The sequence below is a fragment of the Hydractinia symbiolongicarpus genome, chromosome 8, assembly GCF_029227915.1.
Source record: "Hydractinia symbiolongicarpus strain clone_291-10 chromosome 8, HSymV2.1, whole genome shotgun sequence".
Lineage (NCBI taxonomy): Eukaryota > Metazoa > Cnidaria > Hydrozoa > Anthoathecata > Hydractiniidae > Hydractinia > Hydractinia symbiolongicarpus.
In genome coordinates, this window is record NC_079882.1 from 25,275,119 (window position 1) to 25,302,600 (window position 27,482).

The following is a 27,482-nucleotide window of genomic DNA, read 5'->3' on the forward strand; positions in this document are numbered from 1 at the left end:
TTACGTTTTTTTTATTTTGAATAGATTAACATCTTTGTGAATAATTTTTAACACATCCTGAACACGAATATTCAGGGGGTAAAATATTCCTTATACGTCATGGTGTTAATAAATATAATACAGTTACCACACATCATTATTTAAAACTTGTTTTAACTATAAATTTGCAAGCTATATAAAGTACTTAAAATAATTTTATAAAGCTTGACTTGTGTATTTGTTATATAAATATGACTAAAACCCCCGTGAAGATTTAAAATAATATTGTAGGATCAGCGGTTAAAAAATGTTTAGTTGAAGCCGCTGTTGCTGAAGTTCGAGGGCGAGATAGATATAAACATAGGATGACAGAAACTACACCAGGTGAGATCAACAAACGTCCTTGTATGTCCCGCTAGGCTATTAAATAACTAGACAGCACAGTGATATATGCATTCAGCTAGAAATGAATTTATATGAATATTTCGATCACTTTTTTAAATACAAGAAGTTTGAAGTATGAGTACGCCTATTTTAGTCATTATATCCCATTTTTTCAGTCAGTTTTAGTTGATGCCTAGATACAATTTCTAATTCTATTTTAAGCGAGTTGCAGTCGACATAAATACTGACGCTCTATTTGACTATTCGCTTTGGCTCTTTTTCTGCTGCCAAGAGTAAAATACTGAAAAAAAATTTGTTTACAAAATTTACTTTCCGCTGACCAGGGTCATCGTTCCATCACACGCGGGAAAAATCGAATTTTCTGCACGTGCCTGAGATTGTTCCACCTCTGTTCAATACTGCTTGGGTGCGTTTTCCTGGAATCGCTCGGGAAAGGTGGGTGTGCCACAATATGCCTATTTAGATGTTGCATTTTTGTTTATCATTATATATATTACTACATTTTAAATAAGCATTTTAAATATGCCTACCACTTGCCATGTTATCCTGTCTAAAAAAAAACAAATATATAGCTAGCTATCCTAGAATCTTCTCCAGCTAAACAACCTACAAAAAATTTATCCTGACATGTTTTTTTTAAAAGCAACACTTTAAAAATAGATCCTTTCCTCGTATTTATTTTTCTAAATCTGGTGGTTAATCCTGGAAATCCTATTTTAAATATCTTGAAAGAACAGTGTTGTCAATGAAAAATTGACTAGGCGTGCGTGCAGCAAATTGCCCACCCAAAATTGTTTTTATAAAGTCTAGGCATGCAATTTTAATTCCCTAATTAGTCTGATTAAAAATAAAATTGTGTGAATGATATCGGTATTACACAAAGCCTTTAAGACCCAAAAACAGCACACCCAATTCTGTTTGAGGCATACAAGTGTAATTGCAAACGGTAGAATGACATGGCTGTGGAACCTGCATTGCTTTGCTTAAAATAAAGAAAGGGCCTTATTGATAATTATGTAGCTACTCGCCCCATCCTCCAAAAAAAGGAATTTGAGGTTTTATAGGTTAGCTGGTTCAGTTAACCAGACAGGCTTGCTTAGTCACATTCCTTATTTTGTCATAATGAGGGGCTAAGATGAAATTAGCGCGCATGCGAAAATGCCAATGACTTTACAAGAAACTTTTTCGATATATCTAAAGCCGACATTGGTTGGCATTGTAGAAAAGATTTTTGAAAATTGAAATTGATTTTCTTTATTGTGCAGAGATCCGAGAAGAAGGATGTTAAATAGAGGTTCTTGTTTAAAATGTGTAATTTTAACAATCTTGCACCAAATCTGAAAAGTTTACATACCTGGTGCATGTTTAATGTGAAAACAAGGCATATCGTGTCATGTAAATGAGCTTCTAGCCTGGTTAAGCGAGATAAAAAATATATGAGCACAAGAAATAGATTGTCTGTGCAACCTAGCTGATCCAGTGTAAAAACAGCCTTTAAATTTTGCTATATTTTGTTGAATATTATGTCTTTGTGTTGCATAAAATGCTAGCAAGCAGAATTTTATCAAAAAAAATTGATCCCAACCCAAAAAGTGTGGCGCAATTCATAAAAAACTGCAAATTCATTCAAATAAACAGAAATTGTTTGGTGATAAAAATTATTGGACTTTTTTTGTAAATAGTAATATTTGACTTTGATTTTATTATTTTTTTAGTCACTACTGCTGTAGAGTTACTAATAAACAGTAAAAGTCTGCCAACCACGGTAGGTCAGTTTATTATATGTATATATATTTTTTGTTGGAATTATTTAGTAAGGAACCTTTATATGGAAAGATGTGTATTCTTTGAAGTTTTAACTGCTGTACATATTATATACCTGATACCAGGTTTTATTCATTTAAGTTCTAACAAAATCATCGCATTCAGTTCTAATCCATTGCCTTCTTTGCACTATTTCAGTTCACTCTATTTTTTCTGCCCCAATTACATTTAATAAGTTGTGAATACAGGGGGCAGGGTTCTCTAGGTTCGCAAGGGAAATTTTGTAGTAAATCTTACTGAAAAGATGCCTTGAGACATGGCAAGATGAACAGTACAGCTTGCCTTTTATACTCCAATATTCCAATATTGATCACAACAGCTAAACAAATATTCAGGGATATTCTATCTATTATTACCATAAGGGGCCATGGCTTAGATGGGGAGTCCTAACGTATTTAATGCTCATTTTAGCTATGCGGACCCTATTAGGTCCGCACTCTACTAGGCAACTCCGTGCAACATCCAACGAATCACACAGTGTGGCATCTCCCCAATTTCCCTCACATGACTTGGGTTAACCCAAGGCTATGGTAGCATTTATTTGCCCATAATGTATTGCTGCCTAGGGCAATAGAACCTTGGGCACAAAGTGGGAGAGTTAAAACCACTAACCTATGGTGCCTGGTAATACAAAATACGGAGAGTTTTTACCTCAAATTAAACCTTTTCGCAAAAGTTGAAAAGGTTTGATTTTAGGTGTAACTTCTGTAGTAGCAAAACCGCAGTCTATTCCAGATGCAATATTCCATGGTTCAGTGACACATTTTATTCAGAACCTGGTGTATTAGAAACGGCTACAAAATGTAAAACGAAAGAAGAATGGTTCACGACATTAGCGCATTACAGTTGAGGTCAATTTGCAGAAATGGAAGTTATTTCCTTATTAAGAAATTATTTGTATACCAGGAAATTATTTCCCCATGTAGAAAGTATGAGATTTCCGGATCATGAAATTTACAAAAATAATCTCTTCATAAAGTATAATAAATTTAATATATACATGATAAAAAAAATCATTTATTTCCATCTTCCTGATAAATGTAACTGCAACCAAAAGTTTTTCTAAAAAATACCTTCGGTATTCTTCCAATCTGATCAGTCTATACCGTGTTAGTTCTAAACTCAAATTCCTTTGCATCAAGTCTGTCCTTATTACCTCCTGCCAAGTTTTTTTAGTCTACCTCTGGGCTTTTAACCAAGAACTATTAAGTCTCTAAATATTCTTACCTAATTATTCTTCCCTATTCTTTTAAAATGTCCCAACCAAATCAATCTTCCTATGTAGATAACATCTCTAATGCTACAAATACTTAGCCTGCTTTTTTGCTGGTGTTACACCTCGCAAACCTTCCTTTCCAAGTGGTCAAGATGTCTTGCTTCAATGCTATATCTCACTACCATACAAAATAACAATTCTTATACAGGCCTCATACAACTTATTTTTTCTCAATTGACAAGACTCTGCTAGTTAACAAAGAAAGTGTCTTTTTCTAAGAAGAACCTATCTTCAATTAATACTTCTTCCAACACCCCTTTGACTAACGAACATGTCACCTAGTAACAAGTTCTCAAATCTGTAACAACCCATGTTGTACATCGGTAATTCTAGAAAAACTTTGTTGTCTATATCTAATTTTATAGATCCCAGTGTTTTTCTTCTTTTCGCATAGTGGGTATTGCGTCTGATCTATTTATTTTTGCTCCTTCACAAGGCCACTTTCCAACTACTTGACTTTAATGCTACTAATCATGACTTTAAGCTTTGTTGCTTTCGGTCTTAACTCTTCTAGTCCTTTTTTCCACTTCTCAAACTTTTCAACAAATTTTTCCATTGATTTCACTATGAGAACTAAATCATCTGCATACAATAACTCCAATGGACACCTTGTTCTGCACTTCATCAACAACGCTTAAAGACTAAAACAATATTGTATTGTTAATCCTGACGCAATTTCTGGCTGCTCGAATTTAATTGTATCTACATTTAAACCATTTTTTGAGAAAAGAGCTGAGATAAACAGAAACTACATGCTCTAAGTCCATGTTATCATTTGTTTAAAGAATTGTTCTATTCCAGACTCTTTTAAGTCAACACATTTTGACCAATAAATCACATATGGAGATGCAATATCATTCTTACAATTTTTAAGAAATATATCAGGAACATCATTTAGGTTGACAGCTGAAGTGGCAGATGGAGGTAATTGCTTTGATTATATCATTGATAGTAATTGCAAAATCTGTCATAACAGGAACAGTACCAGTTAATCATTGCATTGTCAACTTAACATGGTTACAACCTGGACTTTGCCTACTTTGCTTCTGTGCAAAGTATTTAATGAAGATATTGCTTCTTTTGTAGAGATGGTATGCTTTGCTACATATAATTGTTCTTTCATGTACGTTTTTGGACAGTTGCTTAATAATACAACACTTCCTCATTAGTATACAACTATCTATCAAATACTTTTCTTTTAGGAGCAGTTCTTTAGGAACAGTTCTTTAGATAGGAGTAAAATTAGATCTATAATAATTGCATAGTTGTTATTCCATGTTAATATCTCTCAGCATTGTGTCCAAGCAGCAGATTTGAGTTTGTTGTTAATATTTTTCTAGCCTATGCTCACCAAAGTAAATAAATAACTCAAATAGTGTACTTGCTGTTCTTTCCTTATTGTTTTCTAACATGATTTTAGTTGAAGTTGAGATTTATGACTGACTCAAATTGTGGAGAAGGGAAGATATTGAGGTCTGGATATACACACTTAGATCTATATGGCTTTAGCCATTTTTAACTTTATACGTGTTTTCTAATTATTTTAACAATATTGCCTGGGAATCATATTACTTTACAATAACTAGGCTACAAAACAGTTTAATTTTAGCCTGTGAATACCAGATAATATTACTTATTTTAGCAAAAAAAGCTTATAAAAAGCACTTAGAAATAGGGTAAATTCTAACACCCTCTATCTATTGAAATCAAGCTTAGGTGGCATTCAAAAAAGGGTGTTTTCTCATATCATTTTTAAAATATCATTCACCCTTCCAGGCCATTTCGTGAGAGGCGTGCGATCACACGCGCACACCCCTACACACATGCAGATTTGTTTAGGCGTGCGATTCATCGCACGCGCAAAACGTTGCTGTAATTAAAAATTATTGTATTTATAACAAACACATTTATTAAATAAACCTTAAAAATAAACTATCATTCTTTTACTGAACTCTAAAAATAAACAATCATTCTTTTACTGAACTCACAATAAATCGCACAATTTAATTGCTACCATTTACCAGCTACCAGGCTATATTAAGGCTTTTTTATAAAAAAATGCAACAGTATTTTAATCTTTGTAAGGTCGCCTTTTGAAGAATTTAAAAGAAATTCAGCATTATTTAAGTTAAAATAACTAAAAGATAATATCATTAATAAGAAAAAAAAACTTCTTTAATAACGAAATATTCTTTTAGATAATAATTTTTATGATTCATCAAAGGTTTATTAAATATTATTATTAGCGGCCGATCGACTTTCCGTAATTTAATTTAATTTAAATATCTGTTTGCCCCACAAGTAATAACAAAGTTTAATTAACGAGTCTGCTTAGGACTTCTTCGTATTCGGGTTAAATTCCTTGCTGTACATTGTTGGAACTTGCACTTTGTATGTTCCTTACGCCAAAACAGCAGCCCCTGTGCGGTGTACAGGGGTAAAGGAAATGTTTTTGTAAAAAATTTTTGATCGCACGCGCAGAATTTTTGAGGCGTGTGATCTACCGCACGCCTGCCTAAATCCTTACGAAATGGCCTGCCCTTCATTGCTTAAATTCACTTTTTCATACCCCCCTGATTGTACATTTTTTAAAAAGTGAATATGCACAAAACAAATATACTCCCTTCCCTTGTTTGTTTTTGTTTGTTATTTTTAAGCACCAATACCAACATGTTAAAGCAGGCAGGAAAATAACATTTTACGTCTGCAATTTTTTGTTAATAAATCATTTTTTTATTAAAAAGGTGCTTTAGAGGGAAAACCTCTTTGTGGAAAAGTGTTAAGCATACAAATTCCATGTTTCACTAAATTCGGCACTCTTTGCCCTTTTTAGGATTTATAACAGGATAAAACTAAATTGTGTTTAATAGTATTTTATTAGTATTTTTTTCTTTATGGTTAAAATTTTGGGATTTCATTTACTAATGATTGATGTTTAGATAACAAATGTTGGAAAATCCATATCAGAACCAATACAGTCTGGTGGATTACACAATATTGCATATGGATGTTTAAAGGGATTAAGTAAAACGAAGAAACCTAATTTGAAAAGAACTGATGATGACACTATCACAGTTGATAATATTAAAATGCCTCCATGCTGTACTGCATCTGTTATTGAACTAATGAAAATGGACACGGACGAAGGTTCAACTATTAGCAACACATTAAAAAGAATACAGCAACTGAACACAACTGCTACAACTAAGCAGACATTGAATACTTATTCTTCATCTACAAATTCATCAAACTACAATTTTACTCAAGTATTGCACTTCAATGAACTGAAGAGGACTCAAAATATTTTAGAGAAGTCTGAACAGTCTGCTTTTACTCATGTTGTTTCTTCTAATAAGTATAATGCTAAACAAAATTCAACCACTGGTACTGGAGGGAAACCACTCTCATTTTCCTCCAGTCATACATTAACTAGACCTATTACAACCACCGAAATAACTGAACCAATCAGCTTAAAACAGCTAACACAAATTTCTGCCGCAAGACATGTACATAAATCAAGTAATATATCTCAATTGAGTGGTAACCCAAGTAATCATTCTTTCTCATCCATTTCAAGGACTGGAAATAACACTATACAAACAACCAATGCACCAAAATTAAAACCTTTTGGAATTGAAAAAAAACATAAAAAAGGACTTTCTTGTGTGTCAACAGAACTTAATGTATCGTTAAATACTTGCAATACTTTTTCTGACAAAGAATTTCGTGCAGATGTATCACCACTTAAATACCTACCCACCATCCAGGAAGAGAATTGCAATCCTTCACTGCTGTCTATGGATGATAAAAATAAGAATTTAGAATCAACGCTGAATGTTACGTCATTCGCTGATAGTCAAACATCTGATGCTAGTAATAGCATGCATTCCTCACAAACTCTTTTTCTGGCTCTGCCTGAATTTAATGTCAACCAATTTAGTAATCAAACACTCAACTTGGATTATACTTCGCAGCAAGTATTGAAAGCACTTCTTCAACCCAATTTAAATGTAACAAATGAAAATATGCAAGCTGATAAAGACACAACAGGTACATCATATGAATGGGTACTTTTTTATTTATTTATTTATTTACTTATTAATTTATTTATTTCTTTATTTCTTTAGAAAGTCTATCAAGCAAAGCACAAACTTTTATAAGTATGTTGGACGACAGTGACGAAGTAAATGAAACTACTGAGAATATGAAAGAATCATTAAAGCAAACCAATTGTCTGCCCTCTATAGAAAATTTTGAAAATGCAACAAAACTGAACATAAATGAACCACAAACTACAACTGCTTTTCTCAATACAAATACAGAACTTTCATCATCTCTGCAAGACACAGTAAATGGCAAACAAGATAGTAATAATCCCTTGCCAGTGGCTGCTATTAATGTGAATATGATAGATGGCCAGCCAGTATATACAATACAACTAATGGGTCAAAGTATTCCATTAGCTGCCATCACCATACCTACATCAGATGGACCACTTCAACTCCAATCGGCTACAACATCTCTAACTTCTCATCAACAAACTAAAAATCAAGATAACACTTTTCCTTTTGTGGAAGATGACAAAATTTCAATTTCTAATTCAACCTTGTCTAGTTCACAGGGAGGTAAGTCACATTTTATGCAGTGTAATTGCCATACTCTAATGGTTTAAAAGAACAGGTGTGTTACAGTTCACTTTGGATAGATTATGAATTGGTGGATTAAGCACAAAAATTGATAAAAAACGTATTTTCTTTACTCTGCAACCCAAATGTTTCAAATCTTTAAAAAATGGAATATGACAAAATGTTAAAGCCAAAAAAGACTTCATTTATTAAGAAAACTCATACAAAAACAGAGCTTGACCCTGGAAACTTGGGTGTTGGTTGCCCTAAGGGTGAGCACTACTTTTAATGATATCGGTTGTCTAGTTGTTCTGTTAGCCAAAGCCTTGTGCAAAATTATGTGGATTAAATATGCATTGTTTTATTGAGGTATGAGTTTTTCTTCATAAAAATATATGTTCTTTATAGCTAACACCTTGAAAATACCTAAAAAAAATCAGCCATTTTTTCAAACATTTTTTAACTGCATTATATTTTGAGCACCTAAGTTAGATATCCTCAAAATCAGTATATCAATGTCCAAATTGACCTGGATCAGCCCCTGCAGATAAACTTGTATATCAGTTAGTGTTATTTTCATAATTTAACCTAGCTTCCAAGCAAAGATATACTTGTGAAATATGCAACAAATCATATATTCGGAGCTGGTCATATTACGGTCATTTGCGTGAACATGCTGGGGGTCCTAAAGAACACAAGTGCTACATGTGTCATAAAGTATTTACAACTATTGCTGGACTGAAACAACATCTGCAAGTTCATTCAGGTTATTTTACTTTTATTTGCAAGATGCAACAATCATTTTCTTACACAAAAACCATATTTTTGAATTGCAATGTAATGTATGCGAGTGTAATTATAGATTTTGTTTCGACCTGAAAACAATTGATGCTAGGTGACTACTCACATCGGGAATTTAGTAAATTTGAAATCTGTAAAAAGTTCAATGATTTATTTTAATTGTTGAAAAAGTGGGGTCTTAAAATGATACTAAAATTCAAAGAGTTCTTACAAAAAAGAACATTAGAAATTTTGTGAATTCAGGGATTTTAACAAGTTTTTCACATTTTGCAAACTGTATAAGTCCCGTATATGCATACCATATTTGTTTACCAGTATAATTTAATCAACTTTACATTTTCTGCAGGTCAAAAGGATTTCTTTTGTTCTGTTTGCAATAAATCATTTAGTAGTGCCAGTTCGCTACGAAATCACCAAATGACGCATGTCACTGAAAAGTTATATCCATGCAAAATTGAGGGTTGCGATAAATCATTTGGTAATGCAACAGCGTTAAGGTGATTACGTTAGTGTCCTTTTTTAGTTGCAAGGTTTAATCAGGACTCTTACAATGCATTCATACATGGGTTTTAAAAACCCAGTTGTTTTGCAATATGTTTCTGCACTATTTTTTTTTGCTTTTTATAGTATTCACTTAACTGGCCTAAGCACTACTGTTGTCTAATTATTTTAATTTACCACGTTTAAATCTTCTTTTAGGATACACCAACGTGTCCACCAGGATGATAAACCATTTAAATGTGCTCATGCCGGTTGTGAAAAGGCTTTCAAAACAACATCTGAGCTGTCTCGCCATGAATTTCGTCATACTGGAGAAAAACCTTTCAAATGTGACAAATGCGAAAAATCGTTTGTTCGAAACGATGATTTAAAGAGACACTATTTTATCCATACAGGTATATGGTTGATTTTTACCTTTCTTTAAATTCTTGTGGGAAGTTTGTAGATGAGTGTGCCAATTTGTGGTAAGTCATTTTATTTGTGCAGCTTTTTTGTTTAGGTCAAAAGCGATTCAAATGCGACCAGTGTGAATTTTCTTGCATACAATCATTCGATCTTGTTAAACACAAATACATACATGGAGGCGAAAAGCCATACAAATGTGATATTTGCAACAAACAATTCACTCGACCAGCTAGATTACGGGAACATCAACGTTTACACACTGGTGAGAGACCCTACGTCTGTGAAGAATGTGGGAAGTCGTTTAAACAGTTAACTTCGTTGAAGACTCATAAGGTGGGTAACCATTTTAAACCTAAACCTATACTTCAAAGTCTGCAATTAATGGCATTGTATATTACTACATACCCACTAAAAGGCTGTATAGCAGAAAAGGCAAGTTAAGTTGTCTGTAGAACCAGTCCATGTTAGTCTTAAATTAGATCTGATAATGTAATAATTTAATGAGCAACCTCTGTTTATGAGCGTTGGCTCGCTATCTAATATTGTTGAGAAAGCTGTACTTGCAGGGTCTCTAACTTGGAAATTAAACTTAAATATATGCTCATTATATTACTGCTATAATACTATTTTTAATATATTTTTTAGGGGGGTTCTATTTGTTTGTAAATAGGAATCACAGATTGAAATTAGTGTCTTAGTCATTATCTCAGTAAAAATGTGGTATTTTATCACCCAAATACCTTAAGAAGGCTACAAAAGGACTGTTGGTTTTTGACTTTAGTGACTTACATGGAAAGTCGAGCTAATGGTGGTAAAAAAATTTACGAGTACTAAGAATAAAAACAACATTTTGACATAAAAATCATATTTCACATATACAAAATATTATACAAAATTTTATAGCTAACACATGGAGCTGCGAAACCCTTTAATTGTGAAACGTGTACCAAAACATTTTCTTCTGCAGCAGAACTACGTTCACATGTTAATACACATTTGGGTGTCAAGCCATTTCACTGCTCGTTATGTAATAAAGATTTTGTTTCTTCAAAAACTTTAAAAAGACATGCAATTGTCCATACAGGTAAGCCTGATTGTTATTGGTTATTTCCTTTATTATATTTTACACTCCTTCAATAAAAGTTTATTGGTACAATCTACCAATATTTCGAAATATACCACATATTTCGATAAATGAAATATGAGAGATAATTTTTTTTAGAAAAACATTTGATATTGGAAAAATCAATTTCCTCACTGTTCGTGTTCTTGTAAACAATATTTCTTATTTATTACAAAGATCTCATTGAGAGAGTAAATATGGTAATAAAAAGTAAGAATTGGGATTTAATATGATTTGTACCATACAGGTGAGAAACCGCATGAATGCAGCATATGTAAAAGAAAATTTGCCAGAGCAAGCGATTTAAAGGTCCATACTTTGGTACATGATGAAGACAAACCATTCAAATGTGATCAATGCTCAAAAATGTTTACTCGATACAGTACTTTGAAAGAACATTTACGGTTTCATACAGGTATATCTGTTGTTGTGGTTGTTGTCAACGTTTGGTTGCATTTATCACTTTCTGCGTATTCCATATGTGAGAGGGTGATATATTTATATTATTCAAGACTTGATCGGGGGCTATCTGTAACTGCAACAGTGTTGTCCATAAATTGGTTACGAAATAACCCGATTATGGCTACCAAATCTGCAAAAATTGGGAACTTGCAAAGAAAGAATGATAAAAAAGCGTTGAACACAGGGAATTTACAAGAACGGCTTACATTTGTTTTTCTTTCATTAGTAGTATTTTTCACAACCTTAAATGGTTCTTTTCGAGTCAAAAGGAGAACGGTGGTTTTTAGGGGTGTACTCTAATCTGCACATGCGATGTAAAAAAATAAACCGAAGTACCTCGTCCTTGTTTCGTAAGCCTCTTGGTGTATTCACACCTGCTTATGATTTTGTCGAAAACGAAGCATTTCTTATTTCAGGCCCATTCTGCACCAACAAGTTCGATTTTTCTATACCTTTTTAACCGTGCAATATTTTTTTTATCAAGAACTATGTACTGGCATTTTTCACTTGCTTTTAAATTCCATTTTAGGACAATTCCCTTTCAAGTGTAATGTTTGTGAGAAAGAATTCAATCACCGCTCCCACTACAACATGCATTTACGTACCCACACGGGTGAGAAGCCGCACAAGTGTCATAAATGCCCGAAAGAATTTTCAAGGAAAGCTGGATTGCGCCAACATCTGCGTGTCCATGGTATAGGAGACGCCTCTTTGCAAACTGTTGAAGATGATAATGATAATAATTTTGGTGAACCAAATTTTGGTGATACTGGATTAGTTAATACACAACAGGTTATACAGTTAGATGCTAATAATCTACAAGTAAGCATTTTTCTAAACTTTCTTAGGACATTTTTAGAGCGTGAACTTGTCACGAATTGCTTAGACTATGTTTTATATAAATCCGGAATTTGTGTTAAGCATTTGGTAACGTATTTTCATTCCGCTGGTCTAATAAACCCGCCTTTTTTATATGTGTTAAAAAATTATTCTTTAACACGGATGTTTGCTGTATATATATATCGAATTCATACCTTATCTACGTTCTCCAAAAATTCCCGCCACATCCCATTGTGAGCATGATCTTAAATGATTTTCGAACATATACATTTTAGAATTTCAAAATTTGTGCTAAATCTAACTAATCTGTGCTAAACTTTGTAAACTTTTAAAAAAACTTGCTGAATTACTGTCGTTTGAAATAATACTATTTATTTTTATTCTTCGAAAAAATAATCCCGTGGCGAGAATAATAGATAACTTGAGTTATGAAATTGCGCTTGTAAAGTTGTAAAGATTCAATCGAATCTATTATGTAATACACTATTTCTATTTGTGTTTAGTTATTAAAAACAATCCAGAACGTGCTTAAACGAAAACACAACGAATGTGATGAAGAAGATAATATGGTGGCAAGAAAACGACACATGACAGAACTGCCAATTATTACAAATATTACAAGCGGTGATGCTTCTCACGGGCAGGTAATCTAACATAATTTTCGTTAGCGCTCTGCTACAGACACTTCTTTATGTCTTCTTTAAAATTATCGCAATCCCTAATTTATCCTTGCTAGATTGGTGATGTGGCAGCTGTTAATACTTCAGAACTGGAATCTGTTTTAAACAGCGACAATCCAGTAATTCTAACACAGCTATCAACTGGACAGTTTACTCAACTCCAACATAATCAAATTGTTCAGCCAGACGGTACTACAGTTGTCGCTCTCAACTTATCCGACTTGCAGGTAAGAAAAATGTTTTTGTCACTCCTGAAGTATTTCATCACTTGTTCATAACTTCTGCCGCAAGTGAATTTTTAACTGTAGTTAGTGCAATATTTTAAACGAACATGTGGAATATTACAAATATGCGATTAAGTATACTAGACGACCAATAAGAATGGATTCTTCTTTCGCTAAAGATGTTGATCACTTTAAACACGACTTTACTCATGCTGAGAGTGACATGCTAGACAACCTATTAACCTTTTTTGTTTAGAATAATGAAGGAGGGCCCAGCTTAATTCACGTCCACGGATTAGATGAACTTCAAAGTTTGGAAGGCCAATCATTAATTGAACAACACGCTCTGTCACAACCATTACAATCAAATACAATGTCAGGTACATTTCATCATCTTTACTCTTTAAATACAGTTTCCTTAAAGTAAAAGAGTTTAATATGAAATATTTTTTTCATTTAGCTTTGGATAATTTATCCATTCTATGTCATGATAATAATGTCGGTATATCTTCGTTGCATGAATTTTGGTGTAAACCAGGTACAAACTTTGAGTTTCAGAATGCGCAAGTACAAACATTATTTTGTAGAAACCAGATACCAACATTAATTTGTAGAATTTGAACAGATTTTGACTAGTGGAGACCAGATAACAACATTAAGTTGTATAATACCTCAAAATCACAAACTGTCATTTAGCTTTGTCTACAGTATTTATATCGCATCGTATCTTAAAAAAATGTTTTTTAAAAAGACGCCACATAGTCAAACAAGTGCAACATTTGTTTGAAGATGCTGGAACGCTGTTGCATGACCATGTAACATACAAATAATGCAATATAAAATATTTGATCTTTGTTTACCATAGGCTCGAATGATGACGATAACGAAGGGGATCAAAGTTAAGGACGAGAACACAACTTTTTATGTTTCTTTTTGTTGTTTTTTATATCTATCTTTTTTACAGATTTTATAATTTTATATAGCTATCAACATCGTTAATTTTTTTGTTTAAAAAGCGCCGGAAAATTGTAGCGCAACTTCCTTTTCATTTTATGATTTAAGTTCAACATGTTATGTTGTTTTGTGCGTTGAATCCTGATTCAAATATCCATGACAACGTCATTCCATTCGCACTGCAGTTGTTGTATAGTAGACTATCGAACAGCGTTGAATACATGTTTTTTTTATAAGAACAACACCTTCAAGAATTCAAGCATAGATGAGGGAATTTTTTAGGCATATACTTGAATCCTGGGTCATGGGTATTTTAATTACACGCAGACACAGACTACGACTTTTCACTTATAAAAAAAACATGTTATCTTATATATATATATATATTAAAATGTATATATGCAAGAGATGTATATAGGTAATTTAAATTATTTTTCATGTACACAAAACTTATATTTACAGTTCTTTTTTTTAACAGAACGAATTTGCTGATGTCAGCATATTATTTGCGAAAGAAAAATGAAAATAACAAACGTTTTTTCTTGATAAAAAGTTTTTTGGTGTCCTTAAATTTCATTCCCTAGCTAGTATAAGTTAATGCTGCCATTGCCAAGCTAACATACTGATTCTCGATCAGTTTCTCTGTCTCTGGTACTTTTGCTTGGTGAAACAGCTTGACTAGTTATTTCAACCCATGGACAAGTTGAACCATTTTTAGCCGATCGCTGATTTTGTGCTTTAAACCTCATATGACGGGTGAAGTGGTGCGCGCTCCAAGCAGCACTTGATAATACGGTGTATGCAAAAAAGGTAAATAAGTTAAATAAAAAGCGATATATTATATCTTTGTCTGAATTATTCTCGATGTCTTTATTCACCACTTGTTCTCTGCTATTACTTATAGTGAAAACTGCACTGATTGTGTAAAACATACTGTCTAAGAGAGTCCAATCTTGGGTAAGTGAGTACATGGTCATTCCCATCAATAACGTAGTAATTAAAATAGCGGTGTTGAATAACACAGCTTTGATGTGAATGTTTGGAGTCAACTGTCTGTGGAAGACTTTAACGTTTACAAAACGTATGGTTGAATACACTAAGATGTTTAATCTTTGACCAGTGGCTCGAAGTGTTAATACGGTGAGAGGGATTCCAAGAAAGACAAAAATTATATACGAAATCTTTGCACCTGTTGTTCGGAGTAGTCTGGTCGTTTGCACTGAAATGAAAAAGAATGTTGATTAAGCCGATTTCTAGTTGTTTTTTTTAATTAAATGTTAATTAAGAAAGGTTTTTAAAAACTCAAATTCTTTGAGCAGTTTCGCACTTTCGTTAAAAAGTGACAATTTTGAGCCTTACAATTACCTATTTTTGCTGCGATCGAAAAATATAGGATGAGGTTACTGTTTCCAGGACCAATTTTAAGTACCTTAAAAATTCGGCACAGCCTGGGGTCCCTGTAGAAAAAATGTGTTTATTAAAGTTTAATGACTTACTTGTTCCTTGCGCAGTGACAACTTGGTAAGCAAAATCCGTGGATTCCATAAAACTCCATAAGACATGATCTGGTCTTTTTCCTCTTTCAATTCGATTAACAGTATCACAAAATTGATGAATCGTTACTTGTTGCCTGGGACTGAATTCCCTCTATAAAAAAAGTAATACCAGGTTATCTACCAAACTAAAAATTTTGTTTTTCGGGTAAGAACAAAAAACGCTTGAAACAAAAGAAAGTACCAAGAGTCTTTCTCTTTCCTTCAACGTTTTGTCTGGTGCTTCAGCTCGTCCTTCTAGCAACAGGAATAAAGCACCTCCGAGACAAATATACAAGTAAAATACTAAACATAACATCAAAGCCAAATTTGTCTCAGGTTTCAATCGAAAGCAATTTGTACGGCACGATGCACGGCACTTAGTCGTCATACTTCGCACACGGACAGCTTCTCGTAAAAGTTTCGTCTTTTCTCTTTTCATGGAAATAGTACTTCCAGATACAGAGTTTAACTCGTCAAGATTGTAAATTGAACCTAAAGTATAAAAATAAAGCTGAAGCATTAGTATTTTAACCATCAAGTTGAAAGCTCCGATGTATTTCTGCAGGAGTATATTATCATGACCTCTTTCCTCAAAACCTTTGTATAACTTACCAAAATAAGTTTATCTATAAAGTAAAAAATGTGCTTAAACAATTTTCTACCTAACTTTTTTAAATCTATTTTTTTTTAATATCTTCATGAACCTGCAAAAACCTTTTCTTCATAATGTTTACGAAAGAGTAATTTTCACATTTTTTAAAAAATACCCCCGTTGATATTCGTAAAGTCAATTGTATTGATTTTAATATATTGCTCCGCTTACAACAAAAACGGGGGAGATATTTAATTTCACATTTCGACAAAATAAACGTGCGAACAATCTGCTGTCAGATTTCCGTGTTCTCGATTTTCCCACATGGTTCATATTGTTTATCTCCAAATGAAATTCAAAGCACCATCATGAATATTTAATAAAAAAAGGTGTTTTGGGTTCTTCTAGAAAAAACTTTGCCCACGTTTCTAAGCTCAAAAATATAAAAATAACGTCAAATCAGCTATTGAAAATAGCATACACCTTTTAGATTTTAATATTTTCTTTGTTTCGTAAAACAGAACAATAAAAGTAATAAAAGGGAATGTGTTTATGAAGGAAAACTTTTGCGACAGCGTCTGTTTTTATCAATATACCAGTGGATGTTAAACAACCAATAATGAATCTCGCGACGCATAGATATCTCCTTAATCTTCTCAACGCCCGAATGTTACTTAACGCCCAAATGTTTCTCAACGCCCAAATGTTACTCAACGCCCAAATGTTGCGGTTTGGATTATATCATTTGCGATTCACAGTAAGGAAGTATTTGCGAACAATTATTCAGACCGTCTTTGTATGTAATTAAAATAAACTTTTTTTGCGTACCAAGTTAGGATAGATTGGATGCGAAAAGTACCCACACATATACTGACACATAATCGGGGAAACGATGAAAAAAATTACGTGTGTAGGACAGATGGTTCTGGTTTTTAAGCGCTTTGTTTTTTTACAGATAACAACAGCTGTTCCTAATTTAGTTTTTAGAAGGCCTTTTCTCGCTTGATAAAAAAACTATTTGCTTTATTAGGATTTGATTTTTAGTGAATACGCAAAACGAATGCGGAGAATTTTTAAATTCTTTCTTCTGTAAGACATCCCACTTCGTGTTTTTCCGTTTATTAGTTTTTGAAAAAAAAGGAATTCCAAACCCCCACTTTAAAGTCCCTCTATTGTGATAAACATCTGAGTGAGTACTACCCTAAAGTGTGATAAACAATGGATTTTTCTGATAAGGATCGTTTCTATTTGGCTTGCATCTTCCGCTATAACGCATAAAGCTTAAAAAGTTTCTTCGTTAGCGTGTGCGCACTTTAACGAGATCCCTTTTAAGTGCGCACGCGCTAACAGATAAACTCCTGAGCTTTTTGCTTTTAGCGGGAAATGCAGTAAAATGGAAATGAGCCAAACGGTAAACTGTTTAAGATCTAAGATTAATTTTAAGATATAAGTTTTCTGGTAAATAACATAAATCATGGTGAACGACGATGTGTTTAATCTCAACTTTATTGCAGGAATTTAACATGTAAATATTGTTGTTACCAGATAAACATTTACTTTAATCAGTTTAAACACTAAAATAATGATAATCAAGCAAAATCTTACCACAAAACGAATACCTTGATTCATCCATCCGCGCTCTACCGTTATGATAACAAATTTTAAATACCCTCTGATAACAAAATTTATTTCATTTTATTTATCAGCGGTTATGAGATTTGGTTTGAGAAAATTACAGCTGAAATTAGTTAATATTGCAAACATACACATTTACCATATGTTAAGCAGTGCAACCGAATTGTGTGATTTTTCATCTGTCGATCAAAAGCCAGTATACATTAACTAATATTATGCTTTTACGGTGTCTAGTAATTAAAGATATCTTATTATGATCGGAAATAATATAATCAGACATCTTTGATCAGTGTTAAGTCTGTAGTAATCTTTTTATCTGCATTAGTGTAGGCAGAATTCTTACTCCTTACAAAAACCATTGACAAGTCTTTAATAATCCCTTCACAAAACCATTGACAAAAACTTACTTACTGCAGCAAGTTTTTGTTAAACAAATTCCAAGAACTTTCTCTTTCTGCGTATCCCCATCCTCGTCTCCAGGGTCTCTTGGCCCCCGAAACCTTTATTATGGAGCAACAATGCCATGAAAGTAATCAAAAAGGCAATATGCCCCGGGAACGAGATTGTCCTATATGAAAGAAACATGAAATAAGGCTTTTTGTATGCGATCTTCGTTCCAGGAGTCCTGACGCTTAGCTTTCTGATATCTTCTGACTAACAAATTGAATCCGGATCCTTTTTTTGCGGATGAGTGGCCCCGAAATATTCTATTCTTCTTGGAAATACATTTTGCGGATGAATATACTTTCCCAAAGTCTGCAAAATTAACTTTTTCGGATGCTGAAGATTCATTAATAATTGAATTAGTCTCTTTCTGAAATAAAGGAATAGTATTTTCACATATTACATCGAAGTGCGAAGAAACAAAAGATTTTGTGGCAGAAACTGTTGCAGGAAACATCAAAGCATAAAAAAATAAGTGTTGCAGATTTATTTTGTTGACTGTCATCAGTTGTATAAGATAACTGCTATTTCAAATGTTCAACACAGATAGGTTAAACTAAACATTTAAATGTAAGCCGGAGGGATGATTCTTTCGTTTTCCGTTTATAAGCATATCTTAAAACCTCTTGAATGTTTTCTAACATTGGGATGGTTTATCGTAATTATTATCTACATTTCTTATCTATATATCTTTTTCCAAATATTTGTAAGCAAGGAAGTTTAAAAATAGAAAACCCAGGGTTTACCCAGGAGCAAGAGAGAAGAGAAAGATTCTGTGACTAAAATGGTATATTAAAGGTCGACTTTTTCTTCAGCCTGTCATGGGGGTGTTTCCTAAATGACTGCCATACAATCTCGCGCCCAGGGTCTTGTGGCCCTTGGGCTGTTTATTACAAAATTAGATAACTAATGTCGCTATCAACTTCATCATAGTTCTTCAGTTATCATAGAAAGTTTCTGCTTACTTTTTGTTGTGCAAAAATGATGATATTTCTTCCAATATTTTTACTAGTATTACAGGCCTGGTTACAACTGGGGGAATCTTATTATAGATATTGGGAAATAGTATCAGTACCCCTTGTACAACTATTCTGTCCTTATCAATTCTCATTCCATATGGATTTTTTTTAACTATATACCTGAAGCTTGGGGTTGTTTACCAAGCGGTATTCAAAATGTCAAATATTTGATAAACATTCCGGCTTTCTAATCGATACATTACGGTGCAATTACTATTTACTAATGCAAATATACGCAATTATTACGTACACGCTATGCTTGCTTCCCTCCCTCCAGCCTCGTTCCCAGGGTTATTTGTTTTTTTACCGGGACGGCGTGACGAGACTATTTCATCTCTCGCCGTTCTGATATGAAAAAGAGAAAAGAGCCCTGGGATCGGGGTTGGACTCCCCTCGGATTTGCAAAAAGCTTCGCTCGTAAGAAGCGAGCGGTGTGTACACATAGTCCGAATAGTACGATTCACAACAACAAGAATCATGAGTAAAATCATCAGAAAAGTTATCAGCACTGTTAAAGCTCCAAAAGCTATTGGACCATATAGGTAAGACCTCTACTTAGCAATATATTACATTTCTTTAAATCTATGTGTAGCTAAGCGCCCTAGTTAAACACAGCTGCCTGGGATTAGATTATATGCATTAAGACAGCAGGGGTCAGTCAAATAGGAAGAGAAAAATAAGGCACCTGGTAAAAAAACATGTTCAGTGGGCGGCTGTTTCTAAGCCGTTTACCTCATTTGTAAACAGCCCACAGAAACTATTTTTTGTAACCTTAATTACTTATTTGAGCAATACACCTCTCTACGCAGTTAAGTTGTTGGCTCATTTTCTGTGTTGAAAAAAGAAATTAAACAGAGTGAATTTAATGAGGCTTTGACCATAGGCATTATAAATATTTCCAATTTTCTACTTAAACACAGACTGTGTCTATATACTTTACTTCTCAAAGCCATTGTTACACCTTTTCCATGTTAATGTGACTTCTTCTTAATCAGTATGGCACAGATACCATTTAGATTAATGTGTCTATTTTAGGAAATCATTTCCAAAACGAGAAACATTTTCCTATTTCCAGTGGTTTCAGTTTCAATAAAGTGAGACAATCTCTGTACTTGTGCTGCACTTTCGATAATTCCAATTTCAACTGTGAACACCAGTGTAGTAAAGATGTATAAATTACTTTTGGTTGAACAAGCACCATACACAGAAACTTCTAAAAAGTAATTCTGAATTTGCCTCTATATATAGCTTGATAAATCATGGTTGGCATGTTAAGGACCTGCATGTTAAGGACCTATCAACAATCTGATTTCACTGCTACTGAACTGCATTATTTACTATATTTGCTGGTTTATATATCACTCACACATTGTATAAGCCACAACCCAAATTTGTGAGAGTGCTATAAAACAAATACTATCAGATTGGCTAAAAAATTTCCATTCAATGCGTTTTATACTTACCTGCACCATTGCATAAACTAAAACAAAATATTGAATTAAATTGTTTTATAAGTTGTAAAAAGTTAGAAAGAAAACACGTGCATTTGCACTCAATGTTCACATGTAAAAAATCCCAGCCATGGGAGTTTTTGCAATGCGTTTGTAACTGTCTTTGTACCTGGCACTGATGGTGACAAAAATAAATGCTCTTGTTTCTTTTTCTAGTTTTCTCTAATCGATAAGTTATGAACATCAACTAAATAACTTATCTGCAATAATAATGTTAAGTTACAATGTCTGTTTTTGTTTGTCTGAATTATTTTATGTTTGCAAGAATCCAGGAGCAATTTTTGTGAATTTCACAATAAAAATGACAAAAATGTATAACATCAAATAACCTGCACCACATTATAACCAGCACATGATTATAACCTGCACCTATGTTGGAAATCATAAAAATCCACTTATAGCCCATGGCTTTTTATTCAGATTGACCTAAAAGTCAGGTTAGCCACCACTCCAGAATACCAGGAGAACCTGGAAAAGTCAAAGAATTTTAAAACTGAGTCAAAAAGTTAGGGAAAATGAACTTTTCCAATTTCTAGATATTACCTTAGTTCATGAAACAGTATGACTAAACCAGTGTTAGAATAAAAACTATGTACTTGTTGGCTTTTTTCTATTTTCAGTCAGGCTGTGCAGGTAAATCACATGTTACACATCTCTGGTCAATTGGGACTAAATCCAGAGGTAATTACTTGCGTGTGCATTTTTTTCAACTTAAAGCTTACCTCTCTCAAAAAAAATTGGATTTTAGGAAATAGATTTAAGAGCTGTCTATGGTACATTTTAAAGCCTACATCATCTTGGAAACCATTGAAGATTTTTCAAAAAGGTAAAAAGGTTCATAGACCTTTATCAAAGCGTTTTCATATGAAAACAACTTTTCTTTTCACGGGAGGTATGCTTTAAACATTTTTATGTTATATATTAAATTTCTTCAAGGGATTTTGGAATTGTTTATGTATGGTTAATGTTTCAGACAATGGATTTTGTAAGCAATGATGTACAAGAGCAAACAAAACAGGTATACATTCACTTTTTTGTATCTTGCGCTCTCTTTGCCAACTTCGAAAGCTATGTCACCTGCCATGTGTACAATATTTTTTATATATCAAAAGAATTTTAAACTATGATGTTAAAAAAACTAAGGATGTCTGCAAGAAAAGACATGTTCAAATAATTACAACTAACCTTTGCTAAAAAACGGGAATGATTCAAAATAAGCACTCGCTTTTCCTGTCGAATTTTTCATTTAGATGCCATGAGTGCTCAATAAGTGCGGTGCTTGTTTTAGTAGTAAAGGGTGATTTAAAAGGCACTTTCTAAGGGCTAAAAAGGGAAATTGTCCTCACTCAGATTTTGCTTTTGAAGACTGCTATGCTAAATGCAACAACATTAAAAATTTGGGCCTAACTTTTATGTCCTTATATCCCATAGGACCAAAAGCTAATGTTATTTAAGGAGCACAGTTTCCACAGAAACTGATGTTTCAAGATCAAGTCTTGTCGCTGTAACATCCTGCAAATATTTATAATAAAAGTAAAAATACTTCATAGTGGAAGGGTGACTTCTGTTCATTACTTTTGTTGTCATTAGACACAGGTAGATCAGTGCATTCTTAAAAATCTGAACTAAAAGAAAGACCAGAAAAATGCAAGTTTTTGCGCTGTAAAAGATTTGATGTTTAAGTGTTTCAAATTTGAGGGTTTTTTAGAATAATTTTGAATAATCCCTGCAATCCACAAAAAAAAGTCGGGTTTCTTGAAACAATTTGGAAAAACCCACACCTATTACTCACATATTTTTCAATAAAAAAAGCAAAAATCTGAATATTTTTCTTTTTTAGGCTTTAACTAACATGAAAGCAATCCTTGAAGCAGCAGGCTCTTCATTTGCAAATGGTAGGCGCCTAGAATTTTTAAAAAGATTGATTAAGCTTACGAAAATATTACTGATTTTACATGTCGTACATTGGTTTTTTGAATTTCTGATCTGTTTTTTTCTTTGTTTCTAGTTGTGGAGACGACAATATTGCTTGCTGATATAAACGATTATAAAGCGGTGAACGATGTCTACGCCACATGTAAGCCAACAAACATCTTACTATGCAATTTAGTATATTTTCAAATTCGTGTCTTAAATTCATCCATTTACTTTCTAGTTTTTAAAGCACCTTTTCCAGCGAGAGCTGCATTTGAATGTGCTAATCTTCCCAAGGTAATGATATTTCAGTATTCATCAGAACACATTTTATTTACAATATACTCGGATTAAGTGAGATCCGGGATATTTGTCATATTTCAGTCTCATGAACTTCCCCTTACTAAATTCAATCAAAAAAAACTTAATTTGGACGTATTAGGACTAAGTATTTGGTTCTATCAACCAGAAAATTTCGCTTAAAGTGACACTTTGCTGCAATGACTTTAATGATTGGACACAAGAATGTGTAAATGCGTTAAACAAATTGTTCTTTTCTGTGTTTTTACGTGGAATAATCGCAGGACGTTGACATGTTGTTGCAAGTGTACCCATAGACAGATTTTTTCGATTCCTTGAGAATCCCACAACTCAAGTATAGTATAAAGTGATTATCCTAGGAGTCGTAAGCGTTAAGATAGGTCCGTAATATGTTAAGATCTCTTATGTACTTTACGGTTTATAAACATGTCAGAGTGACAAATCATTAGTTGCTAGGCAACTTGCAAACAGGGATTCTTCTCTACATAGCGCGGTAAAGTTGAAATTCGTGCTAAAGCGATTGTCGGACCACTGGAGGATATTGAATTGTCATCTAAGTTATAGTTGGTACGTGTCCCCTTTTTATGGTTACAGCAATAATATTTTTCATAGCATCATCTTAAATCCACTAACGATCACCTCCACAGCACATTACTATTAAAAAAACACCACATGATGTCTGTACTTATCACTTGAACTTTAATACAAGCGGGCTAAAAGATCGCGGAAAAAAAGTTGGGATATAGAAGTCTAAAATATCGTGCAAAAAGATTTGGAATATCCGTGGATTTCAAAATGTTTTGATTTTTCGGATTTTTTTTGTTGTTGTTGTTTTTACCTATAGTGTAAAATAAAAAAAATAAAGATGCGACTTGGCACTTCTAAAAATCGTCGTTTCTATGAAATCCACCTGGAAAGCAATTTCGTGCAAATTTATGTGGCAAAACGTCAAAAAACCTTCAAACTTAATTATTAATTTTGATTTTCAGTCTTACATGTACTGCAATTATTATGTTGCTGCTACTGCAACCATCTCCTGGGTTATCTTTCTCATGTGACATATTAACCACTATTTTTTTGCTTCGTGACACCTTAATTAACTAACAGAAACTACCTTCCTTTAGAATTCCAGTTGCTAACTACTTTCATAAAATAAGAATTTATAAATGCTTTGTTAACTTTTTTTAGTTTGGTAAAGTAGAAATTAAAGCGATGGCCATCGTTGGAGAAGTTCTTGATTCGTGAATTGTCACCGTAATTTGTTTTTTAGAACTGTTGATAAAATTGAAAAATTGTGGTAGTAGTTCAACCTTTTCCCCAGGACTTGTTACGCTTTTTATATTTGGACGGCCTCAACAATTCGTAGCCCGTTGAATTATGTGATTTTTACGGCCAATTAAATTCGTCACGTGACCGGCCAGCACTTTGTTTAGGCCGTCCAAATATAAAAGGCCCACCAAGTCTTAGGATGAGGCTGTTAGTAGTTTTGTCTCGCAATTTTTTTATATTTTAATAAATTCTTATTTACAAATGTAGTTGTCATCGTTGAAATCTGGGGAATCCACCAGGGTTTTTTTTATCAGAAAATTGTTGATAATCACCGCAACAGCACGTTAAAACACGAGCGAATGTCATGGTTGAATCCGAAAAACAAAACTTTTTACGCAATTACTTATATTTGTTAATTTTCATAATTTTGTCCTGTCCATATGTCGTTATATTGTTTGACACAGCCTCGTTCCCGGCCCCTATACCGTTTTAATGATGTGAGGATAAAACCCGCCTAAGGTTGTTGTTAAACACTCATTACAGATTTACTCTTACATGGTATCTGTCAGTCCTTAAAAACATTGAAATATAAAATTTTCAAAAACAGTTCTCCCTTGTTAGAAACTCCTTGTGGTTGTACCCTTATACCAATCTCGTTCCCAGAACTTCTCCGCGTTCTAATATAGGGCTGGCGCGAGCACACGTATCAAAATGCGAAAAAGTAGCTCTGGCGCCGAGATTGTCTTACTTCTCTCCCAACCCTCGTCCACAGGGAATTTTGCTTTTCCGATATAAGAGATGACGGCGTCAATAACATATTTGGCACTTTTTACACATTTTTTTTATTTGTACTCTTTTTTTAAAAAACCTTGAAATTTGACAGGAGCAAAAAACCTAAAAAATAAGGAATAAGAAATCTTTAGCAAACATCCAATCTCGTGAACTACATTAAAACGGAATATAATGAGTATCTACAAACGATTCTCATATCAAAACGCTACAGGCCCTGGGATCGAAGTTGGTGGATGTCACAAATTCATATAAAGAACTGTCGACATTTAGCAAACGTGCTGACGCTGCAGTCTTCACCCAAGATTTCTGGGTGCAGAAAGCGGCCGGGTCCAGGGCCTTCTTCGCGCTGTCCCCGATATCAAAAAAGCGAAAAGAGGTCCTGGGGACGAGGTTGAACTTGTCAAAATGACGGTTTATTCATGTCAGATTCCACGAAGGTCACGAAATATCAGGAAAAGAAGTCATGCTAGCGTCAGCAACAATTGAAACAACGTAGAGTTAGGATTAACCAAGTACCAAGTAATTCACAAGCGAGCTAGTCACTAGCTCAAATTGTGTGATTCTGACATAGATACAGGCTAAATTAGTACCTGTGAGAACGGAATTTAAAATTTACGGTCATGTGAAAGTATTTTTTGTCAGGGATTGTAGGTGAGATTGTGACGCAAATTTACAGGGTTTTACAGCTCACCGTTTTAACATTACATAAAATGTAACAAAATCGTTTTGTGACGTCATTGTTATGGAGATATGTGTTACTGTTTCGTTTTCGAAGAAATCATTTGCTGACTTTTAAAAGTGTGTCAGTTTTGATTGACAGTCTTCTCAACATAAAATTTTTTAGCGGAATTCTTGGTTTTAGGCAACCTCATCCCAGTTTTTTTAAAAGGGGATTTTGATTGATACATTGCAGTATATAACTCCATGATTCCCGGAACATTTCTGTTGTGTTTTTTGTGATAACAGAGCTCTTTACGTAATTTTTGACTAAAATACATAACAATAACATCAGACAATTTTAACTCCGGAAAAACCATTTCTGTAAAATGTAAAGTGTCCGTTATATCATGGCTATATGGAAGTTATGTTGAGAGATGAACGTGTCCGTTGTAAGGAGGTGTCCACTATGAAGAAGTGTAACTGTATGTGTCAAAAATTTCATTTGTGGAGAAATTTTTTTTTGTGGTTTTCGCTGCCTATAATGGATTTTCGAACCAATCACTAATGATTTATATCAAGCTTCTGCAAAATAACTTGCAACGACGTCATCTGTATGCCACATGACCAGACATAGGGGAGAGGGTGCCAATATTAGTACCGTAATAATGCACAAAAAGAATTAGCCAGACGCAGCTAGTGGTGCACAACCTCGTCCCAGGACTCCTTAGGTTTTCCTTTTATATTCAGACGGTATAAATCTAACAAGCCCTTGCATCTAGGTTGAGTTGTGCACAAACAAGAAAGTAAATGCACTTTTTTGAAATTCTTTTCCCTGTTCTTGAACTTTTTTGCTTTTCAAATAACAAAACCTTATGTCATTTCTGCTTTACTTTACCTTGTAAATTATTTTATTGCACCCCCGTTTTTTTACAATTACAGTTGTATCGTAATAACCAAAGAGAGGTTATTCAAGTACAATTTTTTCACAAAGCATGACAAAATATTTTTTTTGTGAAAAGAAGTTTCCAAAGAAGATGACATAACAAACGTAGAATTTGAAGTTTATTTGCATTGACACGATATTAAGTTTCAGTGGGAACAAAAATTTGATGAATTTAACCATTTTTCATGTTCATCGACGTAGGGATAACATAAACACGGCGTGCCTAGGTCTTTTAGGGTAAGATTAGATTTCGAAATTTGTTTGTTATACCTTATTCGCGAAGAAGATGAACTCTCTACCCTTGGATTCCCCCACCCTCTTTAGATAAAAAAACATGATTTAGCTTGGATTCCGGATAATTATCAACCTTGTTTCCTCGCCTGTTGTCTTTTTTATGTCGGGATAAGTAGAGGTGTTCTTATAGCTGCATCACCGTCCGGATGTCAGAAAAGATACAAGATACCCTAGGGACGAAGGTGGATAAGTTGGACTTTCGTGCATTTTTGTGTATTTAGAATAGCACAAAAAATAGATTTCGTTTGAGGATGTCACATCTAGCAGTGGTGGATCAAATCATGCTTACCGCCCGGCATATGATGTACAGGGCAAAACCACTCATATCATGATATGCGTCATGATATAAGTTTTAATCGGGGTAAACTATTCTTAAGTTAGAATGACTAGATTGATTTGCCATGATAAACTTTTAATTTTCAAGCATCGATATTGTTTTTTTAGGAAGGAACTG

The 27,482-nt window shown here is 33.6% G+C and overlaps 3 protein-coding genes across 10 annotated transcripts; 2 read left to right on the forward strand and 1 right to left on the reverse strand.

The window, feature by feature from the left end:
* The first annotated feature begins 279 nt into the window (after positions 1-279).
* Positions 280-14,330, forward strand: LOC130654445 (gastrula zinc finger protein XlCGF48.2-like). Of its 4 annotated transcripts, none has more exons than XM_057457025.1 (17): positions 308-363; positions 708-819; positions 2,100-2,153; positions 6,424-7,534; positions 7,612-8,109; positions 8,702-8,875; positions 9,257-9,407; positions 9,610-9,806; positions 9,911-10,149; positions 10,720-10,900; positions 11,187-11,354; positions 11,931-12,223; positions 12,745-12,885; positions 12,978-13,148; positions 13,402-13,525; positions 13,606-13,683; positions 14,011-14,330. In XM_057457025.1, the coding sequence occupies exons 4-17, from the start codon at positions 6,574-6,576 to the stop codon at positions 14,046-14,048; spliced, it is 3,414 nt and encodes a 1,137-aa protein (XP_057313008.1). In that variant the 5' UTR covers positions 308-363; positions 708-819; positions 2,100-2,153; positions 6,424-6,573; the 3' UTR covers positions 14,049-14,330. The 4 variants fall into 4 exon arrangements, with proteins under 4 accessions (XP_057313007.1, XP_057313009.1, XP_057313008.1 ...); XM_057457027.1 differs by having other exon boundaries at positions 2,100-2,149; XM_057457024.1 differs by lacking the exon at positions 708-819 and having other exon boundaries at positions 280-363; positions 2,100-2,149.
* Positions 14,331-14,514: 184 nt separating this feature from the next.
* Positions 14,515-18,171, reverse strand: LOC130654446 (potassium channel subfamily K member 15-like). Of its 3 annotated transcripts, none has more exons than XM_057457028.1 (4): positions 17,832-18,171; positions 15,837-16,126; positions 15,596-15,746; positions 14,515-15,318 (listed from the first exon to the last, which is right to left on the reverse strand). In XM_057457028.1, the coding sequence occupies exons 1-4, from the start codon at positions 17,857-17,859 to the stop codon at positions 14,714-14,716; spliced, it is 1,074 nt and encodes a 357-aa protein (XP_057313011.1). In that variant the 5' UTR covers positions 17,860-18,171; the 3' UTR covers positions 14,515-14,713. The 3 variants fall into 3 exon arrangements, with proteins under 3 accessions (XP_057313011.1, XP_057313012.1, XP_057313013.1); XM_057457029.1 differs by lacking the exon at positions 17,832-18,171 and adding an exon at positions 16,247-16,372; XM_057457030.1 differs by lacking the exon at positions 17,832-18,171 and adding an exon at positions 16,297-16,340.
* Positions 18,172-19,649: 1,478 nt separating this feature from the next.
* Positions 19,650-24,601, forward strand: LOC130655413 (2-iminobutanoate/2-iminopropanoate deaminase-like). 3 transcript variants are annotated; one of them, XM_057458168.1, is made up of 8 exons: positions 19,650-19,866; positions 21,584-21,661; positions 21,772-21,853; positions 22,676-22,730; positions 22,844-22,912; positions 22,991-23,046; positions 23,560-23,637; positions 24,259-24,601. In XM_057458168.1, the coding sequence occupies exons 2-7, from the start codon at positions 21,606-21,608 to the stop codon at positions 23,632-23,634; spliced, it is 393 nt and encodes a 130-aa protein (XP_057314151.1). In that variant the 5' UTR covers positions 19,650-19,866; positions 21,584-21,605; the 3' UTR covers positions 23,635-23,637; positions 24,259-24,601. The 3 variants fall into 3 exon arrangements, with proteins under 3 accessions (XP_057314151.1, XP_057314149.1, XP_057314150.1); XM_057458166.1 differs by lacking the exon at positions 21,584-21,661 and adding an exon at positions 21,456-21,516 and having other exon boundaries at positions 19,674-19,866; positions 21,809-21,853; XM_057458167.1 differs by lacking the exons at positions 21,584-21,661; positions 23,560-23,637 and adding an exon at positions 21,456-21,516 and having other exon boundaries at positions 19,692-19,866; positions 21,809-21,853.
* Positions 24,602-27,482: the final 2,881 nt, after the last annotated feature.

Bases quoted from the DNA above. Each gene is read 5' to 3' on its own strand.
- LOC130655413 (XM_057458166.1), top strand. From the start codon at position 19,802: ATGAGTAAAATCATCAGAAAAGTTATCAGCACTGTTAAAGCTCCAAAA. The intron at 21,517-21,808 runs GTAATTACTTGC...TTAATGTTTCAG, and splicing joins AATTGGGACTAAATCCAGAG to ACAATGGATTTTGTAAGCAA. The intron at 22,913-22,990 runs GTAAGCCAACAA...TTTACTTTCTAG, and splicing joins GAACGATGTCTACGCCACAT to TTTTTAAAGCACCTTTTCCA.
- LOC130654445 (XM_057457024.1), top strand. The intron at 2,150-6,423 runs GTAGGTCAGTTT...ATTGATGTTTAG, and splicing joins GTAAAAGTCTGCCAACCACG to ATAACAAATGTTGGAAAATC. The intron at 10,901-11,186 runs GTAAGCCTGATT...TGTACCATACAG, and splicing joins ACATGCAATTGTCCATACAG to GTGAGAAACCGCATGAATGC.
- LOC130654446 (XM_057457028.1), bottom strand. From the start codon at position 17,859: ATGGATGAATCAAGGTATTCGTTTTGTG. The intron at 15,747-15,836 runs GTACTTTCTTTT...CTTTTTTTATAG, and splicing joins AGGAAAGAGAAAGACTCTTG to AGGGAATTCAGTCCCAGGCA. The intron at 15,319-15,595 runs GTAAGTCATTAA...TTTTCATTTCAG, and splicing joins TGTCACTGCGCAAGGAACAA to TGCAAACGACCAGACTACTC.